This window comes from Bubalus kerabau, chromosome 12 (assembly GCF_029407905.1).
Source record: "Bubalus kerabau isolate K-KA32 ecotype Philippines breed swamp buffalo chromosome 12, PCC_UOA_SB_1v2, whole genome shotgun sequence".
NCBI classification, from domain to species: domain Eukaryota; kingdom Metazoa; phylum Chordata; class Mammalia; order Artiodactyla; family Bovidae; genus Bubalus; species Bubalus kerabau.
In genome coordinates, this window is record NC_073635.1 from 23,871,444 (window position 1) to 23,897,844 (window position 26,401).

Here is a 26,401-nt window from a genome sequence, read left to right on the forward strand (position 1 = left end):
GTAGATCTTGATGTGCATTTAAAGCCTATAAAAGAATATTTGCACTCAGAAGTTTTCCACATGAAATATGTATCTGAAACTTAGATGCTTTTCATTTATTAGAATGCAGCAACTGAAAAGACTGAAAATAAATGGTGAGGACAGGGTGTGTGGGAATAGACACAGGGTACAAACTCTTTCAAGGGCACTTACCATCTATCAAAATTGTAAATACTAATCCCCTTGACCTAACACTTCCACTGCTGGGAATTCTCCTACACAAGTCCACAAAGATACACATTAGGACTCCTCACAGAATTATCTCTAAGAGCAAAATCCTAGAATCTTGTCTCAGTTCAGTTGCTCAGTCATGTCTGACTCTTTGCAACCCCATGGACTGCAGCACGCCAGGCCTCCCTGTCCACCGCCAACTCCTGGAGCTAGCTCAAACTCATGTCCATCGAGTCAGTGATGCCATCCAACCATCTCATCTTCTGTTGTCCCCTTCTCCTCCCGCCTTCAATCTTTCCCAGCATCAGGGTTTTTTCCAATGAGTCAGTTCTTCCCATCAGGTAGCCAAAGCATTGGAGCTTCAGCTTCAGCATCAGTCCTTCCAATGAATATTTAGGACTGATCTCCTTCAGAATGGACTGGTTGGATCTCCTTGCAGTCCAAGGGACTCTCAAGAGTCTTCTCCAACACCACAGTTCAAAAGCATCAATTCTTCAGTGCTCAGCTTTCTGTATAGTTCAGCTCTCACGTCCATGCATGACTCCTGGGAAAAAACCATAGCTCTGACTAGACGGACCTTTGTTGGTAATGTCTCTGTTTTTTAATGTGCTGTCCAGGTTGGTCATAGCTTTTCTTCCAAGGAGCAAGCATCTTTTAATTTTGTGGCTGCAGTCATCATCTGCACTGATTATGGAGCCCAAGAAAATAAAGTCTCTCACTGTTTCCATTGTTTTGCCATCTATTTGCTGTGAGGTAATGGGATTGAGTGCCATGATCTTCGTTTTTTGAATGTTGAGTTTTAAGCCAGCTTTTAAGGATCCTTGTAAATATTCATAAATACATGTTTGTCAAAGCACTGGTAGCAGTAAAATGGATAAGTGAGGATGAATTTAAGATGGTATTAGTGAGGCTTAGTGATTCTGTGGTTGGCCTGGACAACAGTGTGGATGGTTAAGGCATTCATTGAGACAATGGTAGCATAAGGTGTTTGTACATCATCTGAGTGAAGATACCAGCAAGTATTATTAGTTCCAGTGCCTGTGTGGAATGTGACATTAATCAGAGGAAGTTTGGGGTGAGGGTATGGTTGGTTGTCAAGGAGAAGAGAACAAGAAGCAGTAAGGATTTAAAACAAGGTGAAATAGTGAATATAAATAATTCTAAAGTACAGGGATCCAGCAGACCTTGATGCTTTACAAACAAGAATCATAGCACTTGAGAAATTATGTAATTGGTGTGATTAAAGCTATAAAGCTTTAAGTGGCTGAAATATGATTTGAATTTAGTTCCATCTCTTCCCAGGTGATATTAAGCTAAAATGCCCCTGTTGTGGTAATATGTGATTAGCAAAAAGACACTGAATGTAGTGAGCTGATGTAACAAAATTCTATGAAAAAACAAAATTATCTAATATCAGTGCCTGACAAGTCTCTGTAATATTCATCAATCTGTAACATGGGGATAATGGTAGTAATAGACTTTTGCTAAGATAGATATAGGGCCTTTTCTGATGGCTCAGCGGGTAAATCAGCTTGAAATATAGGAGACACAGGTGACACAGGTTCAGTCCCTGGGTCGGAAAGATCCCCTGGAGGAAAAACATGGCAACCCACTCCAGTATTCTTGCCTGAAAAATCCCATGGACAGAGGAGCCTGGTGGGCTATAGTTCAAAGGGTCACGAAGAGTTGGACACGACTGAGCGACTATGCACAAACATGAAGGTAGATACTAATGTATGGGTTAGGTGCCTTATGTAAATGATCCCATTTAATCCTCATCAAGTTCTTCAAGGTAGGTAATATCTGTTCCCATCCTATAGATGAAGAAATTGAGGCTCAGAAAGACTGAGTGGTTTTTCTGAGACCAGAGCCCTAGGGAATTAAAGACTATCATAGAAACTCAAATGTAAGCACTCTTGAAAATGTTTTTCCTTGCACTACAAAATCTCCTTTGGGATAATAATACCTACCTATCTGCCTCAGAGGTTGTCTTGATTTCACCTGGGGAATTCTGAGGCCCTGGGAATCTGTCTTTTATTTATTTATTTCATTTTTATTATTTTTGACATGCAGGCTGGACCTGCACCCCTGGACCACCGGGGAAGTCCTCAGGAATCTGTCTTTTAAGACGGCACCCTGGTGATTTTCATGTGGGTGGTTTTATGTGTTTTGAGAGTAATAAACCACGGCAGCCCTATGTAAATGCTATGGTTATTATTATTATTGATTGCTAGGAGATGTGTCTTGGGAGGGACAGGTCCATCTTCATCTAAAAACATGAAGGAATATTTTCTGTGTGTGTGTGTGTGTGTGTGTGTGTGGTGTTACTGCTATCAAGAGTGTGTGTGGATTCAGGTTGCTTCCTCAGCCCCATTCCAGCTTGGCCAGCTCCCTGGATGGTTTTTTCATGCATGTCGCTGAATCGCTTTCCTAAGAACCATGTCAGTTACAGGCGTGCCTCCTTCCTGTTACCTAGGCATCAAGAGTAAAGGGCTTGGTGTATGTGGCTGGATCCTGCTTTTCCTTTCTTTCCTGCTGATGGTCATTACCTTCCCGATCTCCATATGGATGTGCTTGAAGGTAATACCCTGGGAAAGAGTTTGGTCTCTCTGTGTGAGTTGATGAACCATTAACACTAAATGCTCTCCCTTCATCTCTTAGATCATTAAGGAGTATGAACGTGCTGTTGTATTCCGACTGGGACGCATCCAAGCTGACAAAGCCAAGCGGCCAGGTATAACACTGGTTTCGTTGAACTATCATCAGGTTTACTTGAACTCTATGACATTGCTAATATTTGTTTTCAACTCACCGAAATGGCAATTTCATAGGACAGATTCTAATATTCTTGAAAGAAGAGTCTATTCAAACAGTAACTTAAAAGGCACCTGGAGGAGAATGGTTATCTGCTATACCTCTCTAGTAACATCTGTTGTCTGCCCCCTAATAAGATGTATTTAAGTAAAACCATTCTCTGTTCAACTGCACTGTGGAGTCTCTGGGGAGCTTCCTTATTCACTCTGTGTGCTCTGCACTTGGCCATGTACTAAAGCAGGCACTCAGGTGTCTGTTACATTTTTAAACATATGAGAAACTTCAAAAGGAGAAGCTTGTTACAGAGACTTGGCCATTTCAAGTAGTATGATCCTACTTGTCTAATATAGACTTCCCCTGTGGTCTAGTGAAAGTGAAAGTCGCACAGTCGTGTCTGACTCTTTGTGACCCCCATGGACTATACAGTCCATGGAATTCTCTAGGCCAGAATACTAGGGCTTCCCTGGTAGCTCAGTCTGTAAAGAATCTGCCTGCAGTGCAGGAGGCTCAGGTTTGATCCCTGGGTTGGGACAATCCCCTGGAGAAGGAAATGGCAAACCACTCCAGTATCCTTGCCCGGAAAATCCCATGGACAGAGGACCCTGGTGGGCTGCAGTCTATGGGTTCGCAAAGAGTCAGGCATGACTGAGGACTAACACGTTCACACTGGTGGTCCAGTGGCTAAGTCTCCGAGCTCCCAATGCAGAGGACCTGGGTTCAATCCCTGATCAGGGAGCTAGATCCCACATGCTTAACTTGCATGCCTCAATGAAGGCCCTGTGCATTGTCTAGTAAGGAACCTAAGGGAAAGAAAGCAAGAAATGCTTGTTAATGGGTATTTTTATGAGTTCATCCAAATAGCGGTGATGGAATTATCCAACTGAGGAATTACAGAGCAAAGGTAAACCCTTTCTAGTCATGTTTCACCTGGTGGAGCCAAGATTATAACTTAGAAAAAAAATTGGATTTGAGAGAGGTCGAATAACCACAGCTTGAAGGACTCTGGAGAAAAGTCTCTTCTAAATGAATTTTCCCAGAAGAGTTTACCACTAAATGTCCCAGGGTAACAAATCTCGTCATACACGTCTCTGGGGCTGAGGAGTTAACTCAGAATGTCACAAGAGCCAGAGGGAAACAGGCCAAATTGCTGACAGAGAACCTCTCCACTTCTGTAAATTGTAAACTATTCTTTAATAATAAAAGTATTCATAACAAGAGCTGCTACTTCTTGAGCACTTAATACATGCCTGGCACTATGATTTTTTTTTTTAATAATTTTATTTATTTATTTTTATTTGTGTTTCTTCTGCATCCTGCTTGCTGTGTGGGCTTTTCTTTAGTTGTGGCAAGTGGGGGCTACTCTCTAATTGTGGTGTGCGGAGTTCTCATTACAGTGGCCTCTCATGGTGGAGCAGGGCTCTAGGGCATGCAGGCTTCAGGAGTTGCAGTTCCTGGGCTCCAGAGCACAGGCTCAAGAGTTGTGGTGCATGGGCTTAGTTGCCCCGTGGCCTGTGGGATCTTCCCGGACCAGGGATCAAACCTGTGTCTCCTGCATTGACAGGTGGATTCTTTACCACTGAGCCACAAGGGCACTATGTTTAGCATTTTATTTCATTATCATGTTGTGTGTGTACTGGTCGCTCATTTGTATCTGACTCTTTTCCATCCCATGGACTGTAGCCGGCCAGGCTCCTCTGTCCATGGGATTTCTCAGGCAAGAATACTGGAAAGGGTTGCCATTCCCTTCTCTAGGGGATCTTCCTGACCCAAGGGTTGAACCCAGGTCTCCCATATTGCAGGCAGATTCTTTTGCCATCTGAGCCACCAGGGAAGCCCTAATCATGCTTAATCTTCACTATCATCTTATAGGAATTGGGTGACTGATGCTCAGAAAAGCTAGATGAATGTTTCTAGGTCACAAGCTAGTAACCAATAGGGCTGGGACTTACCTTTGACTAGTTCTAAGGGCCATGATTTTAACCGGTGACTTAGCACCCCAAAAAGGAGTAAATTAGGAAGTAATCCTTACCTCAGAAAGGCTTAGAGACCAAAAGAAAGAAAGCACCTTAGCAGTGTTTTCTGTTGATGCTACTTGCCCTTTGCAAGGTTCTCAATGCAAAAACTTGTTTCTTCTTTGAAAACAAAAACAGAATATTTTTGGTAAATGGAAAAGGATGGGTGTCCCCATCGTGCTGACATGCTTGTGGTTCTAGTCTTGGTCACTCTTGCTATAGAGAAGCTTCACCAGAGCAAAGTTAAGGCATCATGGAATCCTCAAAGCAGTGTCCTCAGCCCTCCCTGCTCCCCAGTCTAATACTTGACAGCTCAGAGAGAAGTAAGAGTATTCACAATTGAGGAAAGTTGTTGTATATGAGCTAGAACACAGTTACAGAGAAACTGTAAATGTTGTAATACATTAGTTTTAGGGACACTGAAATCCTGGGAAGATTTTAATGCTAACATTCCTTCAGTCCTGAAGAATATAAATGAGAATGTGGACAGACATTGATATTCAAGGCCTAAAGTCTATGCTTGAATCTTTGTACAGATAGCTTTAACCCAGGGAAAAACCAATTTCCAAAATATTCTTATAAATAAATGTCTAACTCAATACTTGAATAGAAGTAGGTCCAATGTTTTTTAATTTCTAATTTCAATTGGAGGATAATTGGTTTATAATACTGTATTGCTTTAATGAGGATTTAAAAAAATGGTCCACAGAAAAAATATTGAAAAAAATCAAAATTATATGCTGAGAATCTTTAGTTTCTTAACAAAAGATTTTAATTTCTAGGGAATAACTTTCCTTTAGTCCTTAACTCATCAGTGAGTTCAGTTCACTCGCTCAGTCATGTCCAACTCTTTGCGACCCCATGGATCACAGCACGCCAGACCTCCCTGTCCATCACCAACTCCTGGAGTTCACTCAGACTCATGTCCATCGAGTCGGTGATGCCATCCAGCCATCTCATCCTCTGTCGTCCCCTCCTCCTCCTGCCCCGAATCCCTCCCAGCATCAGGGTCTTTTCCAATGAGTCAACTCTTCTTATGAGGTGGCCAAAGTACTGGAGTTTCAGCTTTAGCATCATTCCATCCAAAGAACACCCAGGACTGATCTCCTTTAGGATGGACTGGTTGGATCTCCTTACAGTCCAAGGGATTCTCAAGAGTCTTCTCCAACACGACAGTTCAAAAGCATCAATTCTTCGGTGCTCAGCTTTTTCACTGTCCAACTCTCACATCCATACATGACCACTGGAAAAACCATAGCCTTGACTAGACGGACCTTTGTTGGCAAAGTAATATCTCTGCTTTTGAATATGCTATCGAGGTTGGTCATAACTTTCCTTCCAAGGAGCAAGCGTCTTTTAATTTCATGGCTGCAGTCACCATCTGCAGTGATTTTGGAGCCCCCAAAAATAAAGTCTGACACTGTTTCCACTGTTTCCCCATCTATTTGCCATGAAGTGATGGGACCAGATGCCATGATCTTTGTTTTCTGAATGTTGTGCTTTAAGCCAACTTTTTCACTCTCCTCTTTCACTTTCATCAAGAGGCTTTGTAGTTCCTCTTCACTTTCTGCCATAAGGGTGGTGTCATCTGCATATCTGAGGTTATTGATATTTCTCCCGGCAATCTTGATTCCAGCTTGTGTTTCTTCCAGTCCAGCATTTCTCATGATGTACTCTGCATCTAAGTTAAATAAGCAGGGTGACAATATACAGCCTTGACGTACTCCTTTTCCTATTTGGAATCAGTTTATTGTTCCATGTCCAGTTCTAACTGTTGCTTCCTGACCTGCATACAAATTTCTCAAGAGGCAGATCAGGTGGTCTGGTATTCCCATCTCTTTCAGAATTTTCCACAGTTTATTGTGATCCACACAGTCAAAGGCTTTGGCATAGTCAATAAAGCAGAAATAGATGGTTTTCTGGAACTCTCTTGCTTTTTTGATGATCCAGCGGATGTTGGCAATTTGATCTCTGGTTCCTCTGCCTTTTCTAAAACCAGCTTGAATATCTGGAATTTCACGGTTGACGTATCGCTGAAGCCTGGCTTGGAGAATTTTGAGCATTACTTTACTAGCATGTGAGATGAGTGCAATTGTGTGGTAGTTTGAGCATTCAGTGTCAGACTTTATTTTTTTGGGCTCCAAAATCACTGCAGATGGTGACTGCAGCCATGAAATTAAAAGACGCTTACTCCTTGGAAGGAAAGTTATGACCAACCTAGATAGCATATTCAAAAGCAGAGACATTACTTTGCCAACAAAGGTCCGTCTAGTCAAGGCTATGGTTTTTTCCAGTGGTCATGTATGGATGTGAGAGTTGGACTGTGAAGAAAGCTGAGTGCCGAAGAATTGATGCTTTTGAACTGTGGTGTTGGAGAAGACTCTTGAGAATCCCTTGGACTGTAAGGAGATCCAACCAGTCCATTCTAAAGGAGATCAGTCCTGGGTGTTCTTTGGAAGGAATGATGCTAAAGCTGAAACTCCAGTACTTTGGCCACCTCATGAGAAGAGTTGAGTCATTGGAAAAGACCCTGATGCTGGGAGGGATTTGGGGCAGGAGGAGAAGGGAACGACAGAGGATGAGATGGCTGGATGGCATCACCGACTTGATGGACATGAGTCTGAGTGAACTCCAGGAGTTGGTGATGGACAGGGAGGCCTGGCATGCTGCGATCCATGGGGTCGCAAAGAGTCGGACACGACTGAGCCACTGAACTGAACTGAACTGAACTTGAGCATTCCTTGGCATTGCCTTTCTTTAGGATAGGAAATAATTACCCCAAAGTTAAAGATGTACTTATTGAAGATTATCTGAGAAGCATTTATACTCCCACAAAAACAATGTACTGTATATCTAGGAGACAATCTATTGCAGTTATTTTCAGTTGGGTCAAATTTTAAACTGTATTTACTTTTGCACAGGTCTGATTCTGATCTTGCCCTGCATAGATGTGTTTGTCAAAGTTGATCTCCGGACCGTTACTTGCAACATTCCTCCCCAGGAGGTAACGCTGACTAAAGATACGTTTCTGGAAATAAAGCCAATCTCTTCCCTGTTACATGGACATTTGAGAATTCATAATATGTTTTCAAACGATAAAGGGAAAGATGAACCGAATTCTTAGAGACCTGCTGGAGGAGTCCTAGGTGGCTCCTGAAACTTTGGGGCCTTGTTTTGCCAGATGAGAATGGAGCCAAGAGCAAGGGCTGCAAAGCTATAAAACGTGGAATGACTGGGTGGGAGAAAGTCTGGAAGAAGAGAGAGAATGGATACAGAAGGCAGAGAAGCTGAGATGGAGAATGACAAGAAGATGCTTGGGAGAATCTGATAAATCATTTTAAGAAGGAGCTGAAAGTAATTTGGTAGATGGCACTCACTGGTTATGATATTATCCTTTTCATCACCTTTTCAGAAAATGCTTTAGTGTCATCTATATCTCTCACCTCTGCTCTAAATTTTTTTATCTGTTTGGATCCAGCAATGTGAGATGGGCATGGAGAAAGAACACACAGGGCACAGGGCTCACCTGCAGTTGGATTTCAAATAATTCTTTTCAGTTCTTGAAGTACTGAAACTGAATGAACCAAGCCAGTGACTGGGGGACAGGGGAGAGAAACAGAGTTATTAATCGTCATGCAACTTTCTAATAAACAAAAACAATCCAGAGAGAGAAAAGAAAGTGTGTGGAAGAGCAAAGGGGATTAGAAGAGAGAACAATCAACATCTTTGGATAAATGATAATTTTCCTCTCTCTGGTCCAGAAAACTGAATCAAGACCCAGCCATGATGTCTTCATACCACTGGCAGGAGTTACAGAGTCCTTACCTTAGAATTCAGCCCTAATCATAAGAGACCTTGGGATGCCTAGGGACCTACCATAGGCTTTTTATGGTTCCATGGTAAATAGTTCTAGGTGGGAGAATGGAGTTCTAGGGTCTACTTCCGTGGTACGCCCAGAAATCTGATTTTTTCTGAAGTCCCTCGTCATGTTAGTTCAGAATAACTAATGCAGAGCCTCTATAAAGTTAAATGGGTTTTTCTTTATCTGAATATAGAACACGGATCTCTGGTGCCATCTATGTTTTCTAAGAAGCATTGCTATTCATCAAACTGATGAAACTGAGAACCGAAAAGATTTCAAGTATCAGGGAAATGATTTTTCTACCTCTATTTAGAAGGTAGAATTTCAGCAGGGGGTCTACATTTTAAAGTGGAAACACCTGCTTCACCTCTGAGTAGGGGATGTGAAACTTCCATAAGATGCAGTTACAGGGATAGGTACATATCACACCTATGTAGGAATTTGGTTACTAATTAGGATGATAGTAGATTCAAGTCAGGGCAGATTTTTGGTGATGCTGGCATGAGTTGTGCTGAGCGCTCTTCTTCTGTGGAGTGGACTCTGAGGTAGTCTGCCGCTGTTTTGGTCGTTGTGAAAGTCATGTGTCTCTGTGCTCAGTTGCTCAGTCGTGTCTGACTCTTTGTGTGAAAGTCATATGCATGTGATTTTCCGTGTTCTTGCTCTCCAGATCCTCACCAGAGACTCTGTGACCACTCAGGTGGATGGAGTGGTCTATTACAGGATCTATAGCGCCGTCTCGGCAGTGGCTAATGTCAACGATGTCCATCAAGCCACGTTTCTGCTGGCCCAGACCACTCTGAGAAATGTCTTGGGGACACGGACCTTGTCCCAGATCCTAGCTGGCCGAGAAGAGATCGCCCATAGCATCCAGGTAAAGCCTGCGTTGTTAATCCATTCATTTTAATTATCGGTGATAATCAAATATCAGCAGTTCAAAGCACCTCCTCCACGTGCGCACACACACATGTGCCCTGCTGCTCTTAACAGATGGGCTTCAGTTTAGCATTTCTTTTTTTTTTAAAACAATCATGAGGTCCAGATTTAAATATGTAGGTGGGAAGAGGGAGCCGCTGGAATTGCTTTTGGAACTCAAAATGTTGAATTGACATCATACACTTCAGCTTCTTCCTCCTAGGAAAGCTGACTTCATGCTCCCAATGTCAATAAAGATATGAATAGTAATCGTAGTTATACTATTGATGAGGATGTAATAGGTAGCCCTCTAACCTCTTGTTCACCCTAGATTATGTATATGTGTGTATGTGTGCTAAGTCTTGTCCAACTCCATGGACTGTAGCCTACCAGGCTCCTCTGTGGAATTTTCCAGACAAGAATACTGGAATGGGTTGCTATTTCCTACTCCTACTTCCTGACCCAGGGATTGAACCTGCATCTCTTGTGTCTCCTGCATTGGCAGGCAGATTCTTTACCACTGTGCCACCTGGGAAGCCCTAGATTATAGACAATCACATTTCTGTGTTTTTGGAATCAATTATGTTTTTATTCTGAGCCTGCCTTCTCTAAGAGGGAAATTCATCTTTGGTCCTTCTTGGCTTCTCCTCCAGTCTCTAAGGTAGCGCAAAGTCCCTGAGGCTTTATAAGATAATATCAGTTCTGCATGATAATGCTCCATGCCATTTTAAGAGCTTCACAAGTTCAATGACTCAGATATTTCCCCATCACAGTCAGGTCAGTGGCTTCTTGGGAGTTCTCCCCATCTCCCGGCTCTCTGCAGGGATCACAGGAAAGCAAGGGCTCACTTGCTATTTGATAGCACGGAGATCTCTGCCCTTTACGCTTTAGGAGAACTATTCATCTACTCTCGCTATTTCTTGAGGCATTCTTTCTCATCCATACCCCTCCAGGATAACCAGCAAGCTATCTTCAGTTGTCTGAAGCTCTAACGAAGGATGAGGATGTCTTTGGTTTTAGGCTTCTTCTGCCCTAAAAAAACATGTATGCCTTGCTACCTGTTTAAAACTGAGCCACAGATCAGAGGTTAAACAGAGCAAGAAAAAGCGTATCTCAAAAAGTACCCAGTGATAATGTTAATATGTATTGAATTATTGCTGGGCCATGATAGATATCTTACGTGTATTCTATCCAAACCTCATGCCAATCCTGAAAGAAAACCTTTCATAGGTATGAAGACTGAGAATCAGAAAGGTTAAGGAGTGAGCCTGATGATTCACAGCTGTAAATGGAAGAACCAGGACAAAAGCCATTGCTGCCTGCTTGGTGTCAGTGACAAGAAAATGTGGGGTATCTGCTCAAATCTAGATGAACAGTGTATGTTCCTTAGGAATGGTTTGGGTGCATCTGCTGAGTAACCCCCTCTTAAAAGAAATACCAACTTTTGTTTCTGAATCCTTCCTGGGATTTACTTCAATTCCAGGAAGGGAGCGATAAGAACTCCTATTTTCTTCCCAAATGGTCTCACTCCAAATGCTGTAAATTCAAAAGGAGAAAAGAGTGTTTCTCTTGCATATGTGAAATATAGCAGAATCTTTTATCGCATTGCCTGTATTCTGATTGATGTCCTTTCTTTTGACTTGGAAACAGACCTTACTTGATGATGCCACTGAGCTGTGGGGGATCCGGGTGGCCCGGGTGGAAATCAAAGACGTCCGGATTCCCGTGCAGTTGCAGAGGTCCATGGCCGCTGAGGCCGAGGCCACCCGGGAAGCCAGGGCCAAGGTAAGGGCGACTCCAGTCGGTGGAGGGCGAGCCCCCCACCCTGGAGGCCATGAGGATGGAGCTTGAATGGAAGCTCAGGCTTCCTCAGTGATTTCAATAAGAAGAGAGCTGCTTCTTTTTCTCCCTTTGTTTTTTTTTTTTTTTAGAAGTTTTACCGAGAATTTTTTCCTGAATTAAAAGGTCATGGGCAACTTTGAGGGGAAGGATGGGGGAAGGCATATTAAGGGAGTTTGAAATGAACATGTACATCTGCTATATTGAAAATGGGTAACCAACAAGGACCTAGGGTAGAGCACAGGCAACTCTGTTCAATGTTATGTGGCAGCCTGGATGGGAGGGGAAGTTGGGGGAGAACGGATACATGTATATGTGTGGCTGAGTTCTTCTGCTGTCCATCTGAAACTGTCACATCATTGTTAATCAGCAATGTTGTTGTCGTTCAGTTAGTCAGTCAGTTGTGTTGGACTCTGCAACGCCAGACTTCCCTGTCCTTCACTATCTCACGGAGTTTGCTCAAACTCACATTAATCATCTCTACCCCAATGCAAAATATTATAATATAAATATATACTTATATTATACACAGTGACTTAGCAAGGTGGGTCCCCTTGAGAGACATGAGCAAGGCAAACACCAATTCCCAGGTCTCACCTCCGACTCAGTGAAGCAGAGGCTCCAGTGGGCCGAGGAACCTACATTCTCATGTAGCTGGTGATTCTGATGTAGCAACCTGGTGCCTGTCTTTCGAGCGTTAACCCTCTAGTATGTTAAATGAACACACTAGATTAAGAGGACCAGGTGCCTACAATCCAGGTTAGAGTTACAAAACATGAGCACAACTTGGTCTCAAGTGTTCTTGAATCTATTGGATTCATAGCCTTCTTGTCTGTGTGGAGGAATTTCCTGAAGTATCAGAAAGCAGTTGAGATTAGAAGCCTCCAACTATCCTCTTTGGAATCTTACTTGGGAGTCCAGGAAGATTCCCTCTGCTTATCTCTGACTTCTCTGTTGAGCTCCAGCAGCTTCTAAGCAGTGGACTTGGGAGGCACTTTTGCACATGGGCAGTGAGTGCCCACGACGGGGGAGTTGAGTTCCAAGTCATTCCTGGGCAGCTTGAGAACCAGAGGAGGTGCAGGGTGCTTAGGAGGGTTCCAAAGAGGGTTTGCAGACTGCACTAGCTGCTGCTTGTAATCAAGAGCAGGCGGAACTGGAAACAATTCTTACACTGAAAGAAGGAAACAAAATTGGAAATTTTTTTGCTCTAATTCTGTGAAAAGTGCCATTGGTAGTTTATTAGGGGCTGCATTGAAACTGCAGATTGCTTTAAGTAGTATAGTCGTTTTCACAGTGTTGATTCTTCCACTCCAAGAACATGGTATAGCTCTCCATCTGTTTGTGTTATCTTTGATTTCTTTCATGAGTGTTTTAAAGTTTTCTGAGTACAGGTCTTTTGCCTCCATAGGTAGGCATTTTATTCTTTTTGTTGCAATGGTAAATGGGATTGTTTCCTTAGTTTCTCTTTCTGATCTTTCATTGTTAGTGCATAGCACAGGGAGCTCAGCTCGGTGCTCTGTGATGACCTAGATGGTGGGATGGGGGGTGTGGTGGGAAGGAGGTCCAAAAGGGAGGGGATATATGTATACATATTGCTGGTTCACTTCCTTGTACACAGAAACTATTACAATGTAAAGCAATTATACTCCAATTAAAAAATGAAACAAAATTGGCAACAGAATGAAAATTAAAAAAAAAATCTGTGATAAATGAAACTCACAGAAGAAAAAGCCAGTTGGAAGCCTTGAATTTCAGACTTCTCCGCAAATGAAAGCAGCAGATGGGGAGCACAGATTCAAGAGCATCACTATGGTGGCTGGACCTGTATTTGTTTGGGTTAAAGGCAGGGCTTTTATTTTGTTTGGAATGAAAAGTAGGGACTCATAATTTGTAAGTTATCTCCCTGTTTCCTGCAACCTCCTCAAATTTCTCTAATCACATAAGGATATGAAACTCTAATCCTTGCCGAAACATGGGTGAAACATGGGTGGCCAAGTAGGGGCTGGGAGAGAAACATCATTGCAGACCCAGATAAAGAAAGCACTAGTCACAATTGGAAACCTTTATTTCTAAAGTCTTTTCTTTCTGTTGGTGTAGGTCCTTGCAGCGGAAGGAGAAATGAATGCTTCTAAAGCTCTGAAGTCCGCCTCCATGGTGCTGGCCGAGTCCCCGGCAGCCCTCCAGCTGCGTTACCTGCAGACCTTAGCCACCGTGGCCACAGAGAAGAATTCCACCATTGTGTTTCCTCTGCCCATAAATATGCTAGAGGGCATTGATGGCATCACCTACGACAACCACAAGAAGGTCCCCAACAGAGCTTGAGGTCCTCCTGCTGCCTCTGGCCATCACTTAGACATATCTGTTCCTATGGCAACCCCAGCAGTTAGAAGTGTTGAGAATGTCAACACTATTCAAGCAGAGTAACTTTACAGCTGGATCAGCATTAGCAGAAAAAGGCATAGAGGCTACAAAAAAAAAAAAAAAAAAAAAAGAAAAAAAAAAGAAGGGTTGTATGCTACTTTTATTTTTAAGAAAGGAAAGAAAACTTTGTATTAGTCTTAGGATAATCAGTAAGTAGGCATCGCTGACTTAGAACAGGAACTTTCTTGCTGTGGCTGGGGTGATCTTTGGGTGACCGTGATTACGATTTCAGAATTGTTTTTTAATGAGGTTAAGCAGGGCTTCCCTGGTAGCTCAGATGGTAAAGAATCTGCCTGCAATGCAAAGAGACTTGGATTCAATCCCTGGGTTGGGAAGATTCCCCTGGCACTCTAGATAATCGACAAAGTAACACATTTTTACTAGCTATTTGCCTTATCAATCGAAAGTGATTATTTGCTCACTTACCATTTCTAGCTATCTGCTTTGTAATTCCAAAGTAGTTATTAGCTAAATTTCTAATTGTGACAACAAACCCCCAGAATGCTTAAAATTATGATTGATTTTGATGTTAAGGACTAAAGAGGTACTGAGGCTTCTGGCTGCAAATTTATCACCACCTCCCTCTTCCAGGCAGATTGCCCTCAGCTCCTTGGCTGCGAGTCCTCCTCCTGGGACTGTGGCCTATCCCGGCCTCCCAGCACCTTTGTCAGAGGGTGAGATAAGACACTGTGATCCTGCAGGCTCCAGTCTGCTTATTTGTTCACAAATGAGAAGCTGGCAAAAGGCTGTGTTATTTGAAATCACTGGGGAACAGTAGCCTGCGAACTTCATGTTTTCAATCTATCCTTAGTCCCAAGAGTCACAAGTCATCAAGGATTGCTTGTAATGATTCTTCCTCTCTAACCCATGTCCCCAAACCTCTCAAAAATAAAGACGCCATAGAATGTGAATGTATTTTAAAAATTGCTTTTTTGGAGATTATTTTGTTGCCATGGTGTAGTTTTCTTTTGGGAGCCATTTTGAGCAACGGGATAGAATTTTTAAAAGTTACCCTTTATTGAATGTCTGCTGTGTGTGACACTGTGTTCCGTCCTGCATGGATGCTAAGAAGTATTCTTACATTATAAAGGAGAAAGTGGTGTCAAAAAGTTGAATGACTTATGCAGAGTCCCTTAGCCTGTGAGTGATAGATTGGGATTGGAAATCAGATCTGCCTCCAAAGTTCTTGCTCTTAAATATCATTGAGTTTTCCTGGGGAGAGGTGAGTGGAGGAGACGATGGAACCCTTCCATTGCTTTTTTGCCTTCAATTCCAATCTTTTGGGTTCTAGAAGTCTGGGTGCTCACTATAGTTTTCCACTGTGTCTAGGACTCTTCAGAGCTTGCACACACGTGTGCACACAAATCCTCATACACTAAAACTCCTTTTCACACTCTACCCATACTCCCCATGTAATGCCCACACTTACTTTCTCCCCCTCCACCTACCCCCATCTCCACTCACATCTCCTCCCCGTGCTCCCCTCAACACACAGGGACTCAGTTCAGTTCAGTTCAGTCACTCTGTCATGTCCGACTCTTTGCGACCCCATGAATCTCAGCACACCAGGCCTCTCTGTCCATCACCAACTCCCGGAGTTCACTCAGACTCACGTCCATCGAGTCAGTGATGCTATCCAGCCATCTCATCCTCTGTCGTCCCCTTCCCCTCCTGCCCCCAATCTCTCCCAGCATCAGAGTCTTTTCCAATGAGTCAACTCTTCGCATGAGGTGGCCAAAGTACTGGAGTTTCAGCTTTAGCACCATTCCTTCCAAAGAAATCCCAGGACTGATCTCCTTCAGAATGGACTGGTTGGATCTCCTTGCAGTCCAAGGGACTCTCAAGAGTCTTCTCCAACACCACAGTTCAAAAGCATCAATTCTTTGGCGCTCAGCCTTCTTCACAGTCCAACTCTCACATCCATACATGACCACTGGAAAAACCATAGCCTTGACTAGACAGAGCTTTGTTGGCAAAGTAATGTCTCTGCTTTTCAATATAGTATCTAGATTGGTCATAACTTTCCTCCCAAGGAGTAAGCATCTTTTAATTTCATGGCTGCAATCACCATCTGCAGTGATTTTGGAGCCCCAAAAAATAAAGTCTGACACTGTTTCCACTGTTTCCCCATCTATTTCCCATGAAGTGATGGGACCGGATGCCACGATCTTCACCTTCTGAATGTTGAGCTTTGAGCCAACTTTTTCACTTTCCACTTTCACTTTCATCAAGAGGCTTTTTAGTTCCTCTTCACTTTCTGCCATAAGGGTGGTGTCATCTGCATATCTGAGGTTATTGAGATTTCTCCCAGCAATCTTGATTCCAGCCTGTGCTTCTTCCAGCCCAGCGTTTCTCATGATGTACTCTGCATAGAAGTTAAATAAGCAGGGTGACAATATACAGCCTTGACGTACTCCTTTTCCTATTTGGAACCAGTCTGTTGTTCCATGTCCAGTTCTAACTGTTGCTTCCTGACCTGCATACAGATTTCTCAAGAGGCAGGTCAGGTGGTCTGGTATTCCCATCTCTTTCAGAATTTTCCACAGTTTATTGTGATCCACACAGTCAAAGGCTTTGGCATAATCAATAAAGCAGAAATAGATGTTTTTCTGGATCTCTCTTGCTTTTTCCATGATCCAGCAGATGTTGGCAATTTGATCTCTGGTTCCTCTGCCTTTTCTCAAACCAGCTTGAACATCAGGAAGTTCACGGTTCATGTATTGCTGAAGCCTGGCTTGGAGAATTTTGAGCATTACTTTACTAGAGTGTGAGATGAGTGCAATTGTGCGGTAGTTTGAGCATTCTTTGGCATTGCCTTTCTTTGGGATTGGAATGAAAACTGACCTTTTCCAGGTCTGTGGCCACTGCTGAGTTTTCCAAATTTGCTGGCAAATTGAGTGCAGCACTTTCACAGCATCATCTTTCAGGATTGGAAATAGCTCAACTGGAATTCTATCACCTCCACTAGCTTTGTTCGTAGTGATGCTTTCTAAGGCCCACTTGACTTCACATTCCAGGATGTCTGGCTCTAGGTGAGTGATCACACCATCGTGATTATCTGGGTTGTGAAGATCTTTTTTGTACAGTTCTTCTGTGTATTCTTGCCACCTCTTCTTAATATCTTCTGCTTCTGTTAGGTTCATACCATTTCTGTCCTTTATCGAGCCCATCTTTGCATGAAATGTTCCTTTGGTATCTCTAATTTTTTTGAAGAGATCTCTAGTTTTTCCCATTCTGTTGTTTTCCTCTATTTCTTTGCATTGATCGCTGAGGAAGGCTTTCTTATCTCTTCTTGCTATTCCTTGGCACTCTGCACTCAGATGTTTATATCTTTCCTTTTCTCCTTTGCTTTTTGCTTCTCTTCTTTTCACAGCTATTTGTAAGGGACTATCTGCATATAAATGCGAAACGGAGATCCCACTCTACTTTTGATTTTCTAACCTGTTTTTTCCCCATGAAGCCATATCATGCTTTATATGATTTTTGGACAACTCACAACTTACAAATTTTTCAGTAGATTCAACTGACTCTATAACTCGAGTGAAAGTGTTGCATCTGACTCTTTGCAACCCTGTGGACTGGAACCCACAAGGGTCTTCTGTTCATGGAATTCTCCAAGAGAGGATACTGGAGTGGGTTGCCATTTCTTCCTCCAGGTATCTTTCCTGTCTCAGGGATCAAGCCACATGTCTCTTGCACCATAGGCAGAAGATTCTTTACCTTCTGAGCCACTAAGGAAGCCATAGAGTCCAAGAAGGCTAACCAATTCCTAGATCTGTGTGTCTTTCATATGCAAACCAAGCAATTCAGAGCTCCTACCCCACCCGCCTCCTTTCTCTGGCTCTAACACTCTGGTCCAGATCTATGTGCTCCAATCACCCCAGCGCCAGGCACTAGATAAGCAGAGACAACTCTGTCTAGAGCCCAGTGAAATGATTCAAACCTAATAATTTCAGCTCAGTGTTCAGCTCATCCTACACAAGTTCACCTGCCTTATCCATGCCTTCCCATGGAAACCACAGTAGTGGCTCTTGCCTACACTTCACCTTCACTCTTTTTGCCTCTGATGGACACTGTTGCTCCCCTGGTGTTCATTTTGGGAGCTGAGTATAATAAGTATCTTTTCAATGGCAATTATCTCTTAATCTGTTGGCCTTGTCATACCCGAATTATAATACAACTTACATTTAAGAGTTTTATTGGGCTTCCCTGGTGGCTCAGAGAGTAAAGAATCTGCCTGCAATGCAGGAGATCCAGGTTTGATCCCTGGGTGGGGAAGATCCCCTGGAGAAGGAATGGCAACCCAATTCAGTATTCTTGCCTGGAGAATCCCATGGACAGAGGAGTGGGACGGGCTACAGTCCATGGGGTCGCAAAGAGTTGGACACAACTGAAAGAGATGAGCGATGGCAACCCACTCCAGTACTCTTGCCTGGAAAATCCCATGGACGGAGGAGCCTGGTAGGCTGCAGTCCATGGGGTCGCGAAGAGTCGGACACAACTGAGCAACTTCACTTTCACATTTCACTTTCCTGCAATGGAGAAGGAAATGGCAACCCGCTCCAGTGTTCTTGCCTGGAGAATCCTAGGGACGGGGGCGCCTGGTGGGCTGCCGTCTATGGGGTCGCACAGAGTCGGACATGACTGAAGCGACTCAGCAGCAGCAGAGAGACTAGAACTTTCACTTTCTACTTAAGATATGGCAGCTGGTGGTTAGGCACGAGTCTGTATAGGGTCAGCTCAAATGGGCCTGACTCGTCTCCTGATGGCTTTTTTCTCTAGTCAGGTCCACTTTGACTAATTCTGGCTTGGGGATGTTTCCTTTAAATTGAGCGCCTCTGGGGGTGGTTGTGACTTTCTGGCAGGCAGATCTTAGTTCTAACTGTCAACATCCTCGTGGAGCTGGATGGTCAGTCTTCCCTTTCTTGGTTCCATTCCCCAAGCTCCTGAAGGCCAGGCTTTCTCCCTCACAGCTTGGAAATTTCCAGCACACAGACCTTTTTCTTCTGTGGCGGGGACTGACATATCCATCCACATATCTCTGTTGCTGATCACAACCTTTCTGCTAAAACACAACCTTTTCTCCCCTGACTCTTGAAAGTGTTGGGAGAACTTTGACACAGGAGTTTCCCGTCCCCTCAGCTCCAATAATTCTGTGTATTTTGCCCATTTTAGGGGGTAATTCTTCAATAGCAGGGCTTCCCTGATAGCTCAGTTGGTAAAGAATCCACCTGCAATGCAAGAGACCCTGGTTCAATCCCTGGGTTGGGAAGATCCGCTGGAGAAGGGATAGGCTACCCACTCCAGTATTCTTGGGCTTCCCTTGTGGCTCAGCTGGTAAAGAATTCGCCTGCAATGCAGGAGACCTGGGTTTAATCCCTGGGTTGGGAAGATCCCCTGGAGAAGGGAAAGGCTGCCTACTCCAGTATTCTGGCCTGGAGAATTCTGTGGACTCTATAGTCACGGGGTCACAAAATAGTCGGACATGGCTGAGTGACTTTCACTTTCACTACTTCAGTACCAATAAAGCGCTGTCTTTTTGTTTCCTTTTGGCATTAAAATATTAGGGAATTCCCTGGTGGTCCAGTGGTTAAGATTCTGTGCTTTCACTGCCAAGGGTGCGGGTTCAATCCCTGGTCAAGGAAACTAAGATCATGCAGTGTGGTCAACAACAACAAAAATAAAATAAATACAAACTAATGTAAAATTAATAAATGACTGATTTAAAATAATCAAATGATATTAAACCAAACGAGATTATTGACTTAGGTTTGTTGCTGTTGTTTAGTTGCTAAGTCTTGTCCGACTCTGCGACCCCGTGGACTGTAGCCCACCAGTCTCCTCTGTTCCTGGGATTTTCCCGGCCAGAATTCTGGAGTGGGTAGCCATTTCTTACTCCAGGGGAGCTTCTCAACCCAGGGATAGAACCTGAGTCTCCTGCATTGGCAGGTGGATTCTTTGCACCGAGGCACCATGGAAGCCTATTAACCTAGGTTAACTTTGCAAAGAAGTGACTAATCTCCTTGGCAGTAAAGACCCTTGGCAACAGATCAGATGAGTTGGTTCATCTTCACCAGTGCAGCTGGGCAGGGTTTCAGAGCTTAGCCAGGTCTAGTCAACCTTCCCTCTCACCTGCCATGGCCCCACCCCGTGAAATGTTAGTCACTTAAGTATGTTGTTGTCTCTAAATATCCATTGCCCTGGCAGCCCTCTGGCCGTGTCTGCACCTGTTACAATGGGTAGGCAGGCGCTAAGACCCTGAGGAGCAGCAGTATTTTACCACCAGCATTAAGGAAGTCATGGGGTAGACAGACCTGTAGGTCCCAGGGTGAAAACCTACACATGCTCAAGGCTGTAGAATTAGAATGGAAAACAACTGCCAGTCATTGCAGACTACAGGGATCCCGTGATTTTTGTGTGGCTAAAAGGTATAGAATACACCCCAATAACTTAGCCGTTTGAACACTTTATGATTATACGGGTTTTATTTATATTCAACATGTGATATGTTGTAAAGGAAAACAGGTGCAGTTATAAAACACAAGGGGAGCAAGAATTCATTTAGACATGGACTTAAGACTGAATAACTCCAAATTGTTTGCATAATTGAATTCCCAGGGGTAAACTTCAATATCCAGCAAATATGCAGCGCCTTAGTAAATAGAAAAAAAACCTAGACTCTGTGTGAAGAATTCCCATGGGAAAACTCACAAAGGCTATTAAATTCTCAAATAATTCTATTACACACAGTTATGTCACATGGTGGCTAGATAAATACAAATTTGTTGAGTGTTTTGGAGGGCACTTGATACACAAGCAGGCACTTAAAATGATTATAAAGCACACAATTCTTTGTCCAGGATAAAGTTTTTTGTATAGACAAATGGACTTAAAAAATATCTTGCCAAAAGTTTGAATTCCTAAAGCCACAGACAAAGACTCTGCTTTGTACTTCTTTTTGTAATGTGCTTAATGTGGGCCCATGCAGAAATTTTCTTTTAGTCTTACTAATAATTATCTTCTTATATTTTAAGTGATTTTTATTATAATGGTCTTTGTTTTTAATATTAGTTTTTAAAGTTTACACGTTTCTCTTTTCTTTCTTCTTCTTTTTAGCAATAGCACTGAGATTTCCTGTTACAGGATCACTCAAACATCAGAAAAAATAAATATCTGTAGCAGAAATTCACTGAGACTGTCTAAACAATCATGTACTCAGTGGAAGCCACATCTGGGCAGAAGTAAAAGAGTTTTGTGCATTTGATGACTGTAATTTTAAATACTTCAACACTGTTAACATTTCAACAAAGTTTCTGGCCATTCATTTCATTCCAAGGTATTCCATCATCCAAAACAACCTCATCTTGTGATCTTTGACCTTTTATTCTTGCTCAATTAAATTCTTAAAGGGATGTTTTTTACATTTTAAATGTCAATGTTGAATCTCCACTGAGAGAAAAATCAAGACACAGATTGTCATCACATTATTCAATGATGCCTTTGATCTTTTGCAGGAAGTTCTTTTCTCCTCCTTCATCCAAAAGCCTTAACGTTTTCTAAAGAAGGGACACTACACAAGCCCTGTGCTCACTTGCCAGCTTTCACATGACTGAGAACACTAATGATTTAGTGAAAACAGTAACGGTTTCAAAACTAAAAGGGAAGCATTACTGAAAAAATGACAGATCTCAGAGAGGGTAAAAAACAAGCCCACGAGAGAAACAAGGACATAAAGGAGGGAAAACGGAAAGAAAACAAAGTGAAAGTAGATGTCGTTGCATTTGTTCTTTAGCAAAACACAATATTGAAAAAAATATAAACAAATATTAAGGAACAGAAAGCAAATGCACTTGAAAGACAGGAAAGGAAAAAAAACAAACAAACACCTTTCTTGTTTAAAAGTTTGTTAAGTTCAACATTCTCATTTTTCTTCCATGAAAACAAAGAGTCTCACATTAGTCTGTATTGTTTATCAACTTTAGTTCTAAAAGAATCAGCTTTCTTTCCCTATTTTAAAGGTTTCTTTGTAATTTTTTTAGTAAAAACTGTAGGAAAATATCATGCATTTCTGTTTTAGAATCTCTTATCAAAATAACTACCAAAATCTCAAAGTACTATGTTCTTAATATCCAAGGATATGGAAACAGAGAGAATTAAACAGGGTTACCTTGAACATATGGATAGTTTCTAAGAAGAAACTAGAAACCTATGTCATTCAGTTCAGTTCAGTTCAGTCGCTCAGTCGTGTCCGACTCTGCGACCCCATGAATCGCAGCACGCCAGGCCTCCCTGTCCATCACCAACTCCCTGAGTTCACGCAGACTCATGTCCATGGAGTCAGTGATGCCATCCAGCCATCTCATCCTCTAGCGTTCCGTTCTCCTCCTGCCCCCAATCCCTCCCAGCATCAGGGTCTTTTCCAATGAGTCAACTCTTTGCATGAGGTGGCCAAAGTACTGGAGTTTCAGCTTTAGCACCATTCCTTCCAAAGAAATCCCAGGGCTGATCTCCTTTAGAATGGACTGGTTGGATCTCCTTGCAGTCCAAGGGACTCTCAAGAGTCTCCTCCAACACCACAGTTCAAAAGCATCAATTCTTCGGCGCTCAGCTTTCTTCACAGTCCAACTATGTATTAATAATACTAGAATCAGTTCTAGGGAAACGACCTCTTAAGGAAACACATTAACCTTTGAATTAGTATCAAAGAAACTCCCACTATGGTCTGTTTTTACAAATGAGCATTGTGTTGACCTTGAAAATCTTCATAATGGGCAATTCCAGTTAAAACTATGGTTTTCGGGTCATTATTTCCTAGAAGTGTGAATTTTTTTTTGGTAATGCATGTGAGCCTCTGTGTGTGTTAAGAGTAGTATTTATAGTTTCTGGCCAAATTATACTTTTTAAAGCCTTGACAAGTTGGGCTGTTGAGCATGTGTGTTCTATTCATTTGCCATATGGTCAGTGAAGACACCTGTTTCCATCCTTTTATTATTGCTATCATGGCTAGAAAAAAAATGAAAGTTTCAAAGATCCATAATATTCTGGCTTTCAAATTAGTACAATTATGTAAATTCTAATTTGTAAATTATTTGCATCTTTAAAAATATTTCTTTTCTTTTTCCTATTAAAGTATAACATTGATTTCTAAGTTAATCCTAAATAGATATTTTCAAAGCAATAGCTGAAATCAAATTTCCAACTCTTAAAATCTAGATGTCATTCCATTTCACTGTTATTGTTACCCTAACATTTCTCAGGCTGGGGCTATTTTAACCCCTAGCACCAATTTGTCTGAGGAAGGGCTCTCTGTGGTTTTTACTCAGTTCTGTTTTCATTTTGAAAATTGACTTTGGAGTTGGTGAGTAGGCTGGTGGCTCAGATGGTTAAAAATCTGCCTGCAATGCAAGAGACACAGGAGACACCGGTTCGATCCCTGGGTTGGGAAGATCCCCTGGAGAAGGAAGTGGCAATCCACTCCAGTATTCTTGTCTGGAGAATTCCATGGACACCAGGCAGGATACAGTCCATGGGGTTGCAAAGGGTTGGACATGACTGAATGACTAACACTTTGGAGTTGGTAACTTGGAAAATAATAAGAGGTAAGATGACTTGATAAAGAGGCTCTTTGTTGCTTCCAGAACTGAATCCCTTGGCATTGAGCCCAGAGTCAATCCTCTTGTCACAAACACTCTGCAATAGAATGGCAGCGGATTACTAGTGGCCTTTCTTCATATCATTCGCAAATCGTGATGCTTGTGTGAATCACAGTGTGCAACTTTAGGACATGCGGTTGATGTTAAAGAACCAGAAGAGCTTAGCTGTTACACCACATCCTTGGAATAAAGTAGACCTATCTTCCATGAAAAAGAAAAAATACGCCAGGCCTCCCACATCACTGGGGCTTCCCTGGTGCCTCAGTAGTAAAGAATTTGCCTGCTAATGCAGGAGATGGGGGTTCAGTCTCTGGGTCAGGAAGATCCCCTGGAGAAGGAAATGGCAACCCACTCCAGTATTCTGGCCTGGGAAATTCCATGGATAGAGGAGCCTGGCGGGCTACAGTCCATGGGGTCACAAAGAGTTGGCCTCGACTCAGCGACCCATATCTCTGCAACATGCTTTCTCTGCACAGTTGTGTAAAGGATGATTCCATCAAATTTCTTATTTGAAATATTTGGTGTTAGATCTGCATTCAGAATGATCCATAACATGTGGGGTTCTTTAGATGGAGAGGAGCTGACTCCTCTGCTCCTGTGGAGAGAGATTGTTAAACTATAGTTCACAGATAGGCTTAGTGTCTTCTTCATCCAAGAGGGAAATAAATGCAAATCTTGATCCCTTCAGTCCAAAGAAACAGCCGCATTTGATTGTAACCTGCCCCAGGGTAAGAACAGTAGCTTGGGCTAATCCTAGAGGAACATTCAGTAAACATTAACTGAGGGAATGAACTGAAATAAATAAAACCATATGTTAAAACACACTTATGCATTTTAATGTTTCATGGTTCATATGTCAGGTGAGCAGTTAATGCTTAATATTGAGTTTTGTGTTTCCTATGCAATGTCAACAGACCTTGTTTTGTTGGAGTCAGAGCTACTGAGATCTAAGGAGTGATTACTGCTTACACCCTGTCCTCTGTGGGAATTTATTTTAGGTATTTATTTTATGTATATATGGGAATTTATTTTACTAGAATGATTCTCTAAAACTAGAATATTGAAACTATTCTATAAGGGTCTGTCTTACTGTACAGAAAAGCATATGTCTGATGCCTTTTTTTTCCCACTAAAGAGTTTTTTAATGATTAGACATCTATTAAATCACATATTAAGTATACATATATTAAAAAATGATGCAGAAGTCCAAGTAGTTCATACTTAAGAAAGCTATACCTGTCTATTTCTCATAGGCTTTTTTCCCTCCACCCCCATGGGGAAGGAAGAAGAAGAGAAAGGGAAATAGAGAAGGAGATGGGCAGAGAGGAAGAGATTTTTCTAGAAAGGGCATTTTCTATATTACGTGAGCTCTCTAATTTATCCAAAGTCATCTCACCAGAACAACTCATTGTAGAGAGAAATTTGGTATAAAACCAGCCCAGCCCAAAGGTTTACAATAGCCTTCTTGAAATGACGCTTGCCTGATAACATAGTCAGTGACAGAAACCCCCAAGGCTGTTTGACAATCAGGCTCAGAGCATCTTAATAAAACATAATATAAAGTCAATTGAGAGTACTTGCTCTAAGTTTCCATAAAACTGAATCCAATGCTAAGTTGTAAAAAAAGTCCACACGCTATTTAAAGTTGCTTAAGAAATGCCCATTCTTATGCAAGTCACGAGGTAGCCAAAGAAGTTGCTAAGCATCTACCAGAAAGCAAAATAAAAGGGAAAGTGATCCATTAAGAAAGTATTAATGTTTATTTGATAAGTGATCTCCTGGGTCATCAAGTCCTCCCAGGGACCACCTACACTGGAGTTGTAGGTGACATTTATGTATTCCCCAAATGGAAGAAGACTACAGTCTACCCTATTTAAAAGACTTTGAATGTCAAGTTCAGGGCTGCCCCGAAGAAGAGAGGGACGCACTGGTTACTTGTGGCCTCTCTCCCAGCACCAATGTCACTTCTTTTCTCCAGTGAAGCGAAATGACTGGGGCTCACAGATGCCAACTTGAAAGTGCCTGAATGACCTGAGGAGGCCTCTGTGACTGTGTTAGTCAGTCATGTCTGACTCTTTGCCACCCATGGACTGCAGCCCACCAGCCTCCTCTATCCATGGGATTTCCCAGGCAAGTGGGTTGCCATGCCCTGCTCCAGAGGATCTACCCGACCCAGGGATTGAACCTGCATCTCCTGCATTGCAGGCGGTTTCTTTACTGACTGAGTCATTGACCTTCTAAAAATCTCCAGTCCACCAGGATGTCCAGCTTGGCCAGGTTATACCTAGGCATGAGAGGGAATCCCAGGCAGCACTTGGGAGGGAGTCTTTAGGTCAGGTTCTTTTCCTGCTGACCTATTTCCGCTTGAAATACATGTACTAACTTTTGGAAGATTGATCACTAAACTACTGACATATTCCCTTATCAACTGAAAATTCCGCTATTTGGTGAAAGCACATTTCTCAGAAAGACAATGGGAGGCTTTTCAAATAAGTTCACTCAAGTTCCTTGGTTTTTAACCCTGGAAACAGCATTTTTAGATACTGAGATGGACTGCAATGCAGTTCATTTCACAGAACTGAAGATGTCAGAGAGCTGAAGCTTTCTTCTTTGATCAAAGAATATGATTGGTGATTCCCTGGTGGTCCAGTGGTTAGAACTCTGAGCTTCCACTGCAG

The 26,401-nt window shown here is 42.5% G+C and overlaps 1 protein-coding gene across 1 annotated transcript; it reads left to right on the forward strand.

Annotated features, from left to right (window-relative positions):
• Positions 1 to 2,733: 2,733 nt before the first annotated feature.
• STOML3 (stomatin like 3) lies at positions 2,734 to 14,066 on the forward strand. Its single transcript, XM_055541821.1, has 6 exons — positions 2,734 to 2,790; positions 2,872 to 2,944; positions 7,958 to 8,040; positions 9,566 to 9,769; positions 11,461 to 11,595; positions 13,747 to 14,066. Exons 1-6 carry the CDS (start codon positions 2,749 to 2,751, stop codon positions 13,969 to 13,971), a joined length of 762 nt encoding a protein of 253 aa, XP_055397796.1. The 5' UTR covers positions 2,734 to 2,748; the 3' UTR covers positions 13,972 to 14,066.
• Positions 14,067 to 26,401: the final 12,335 nt, after the last annotated feature.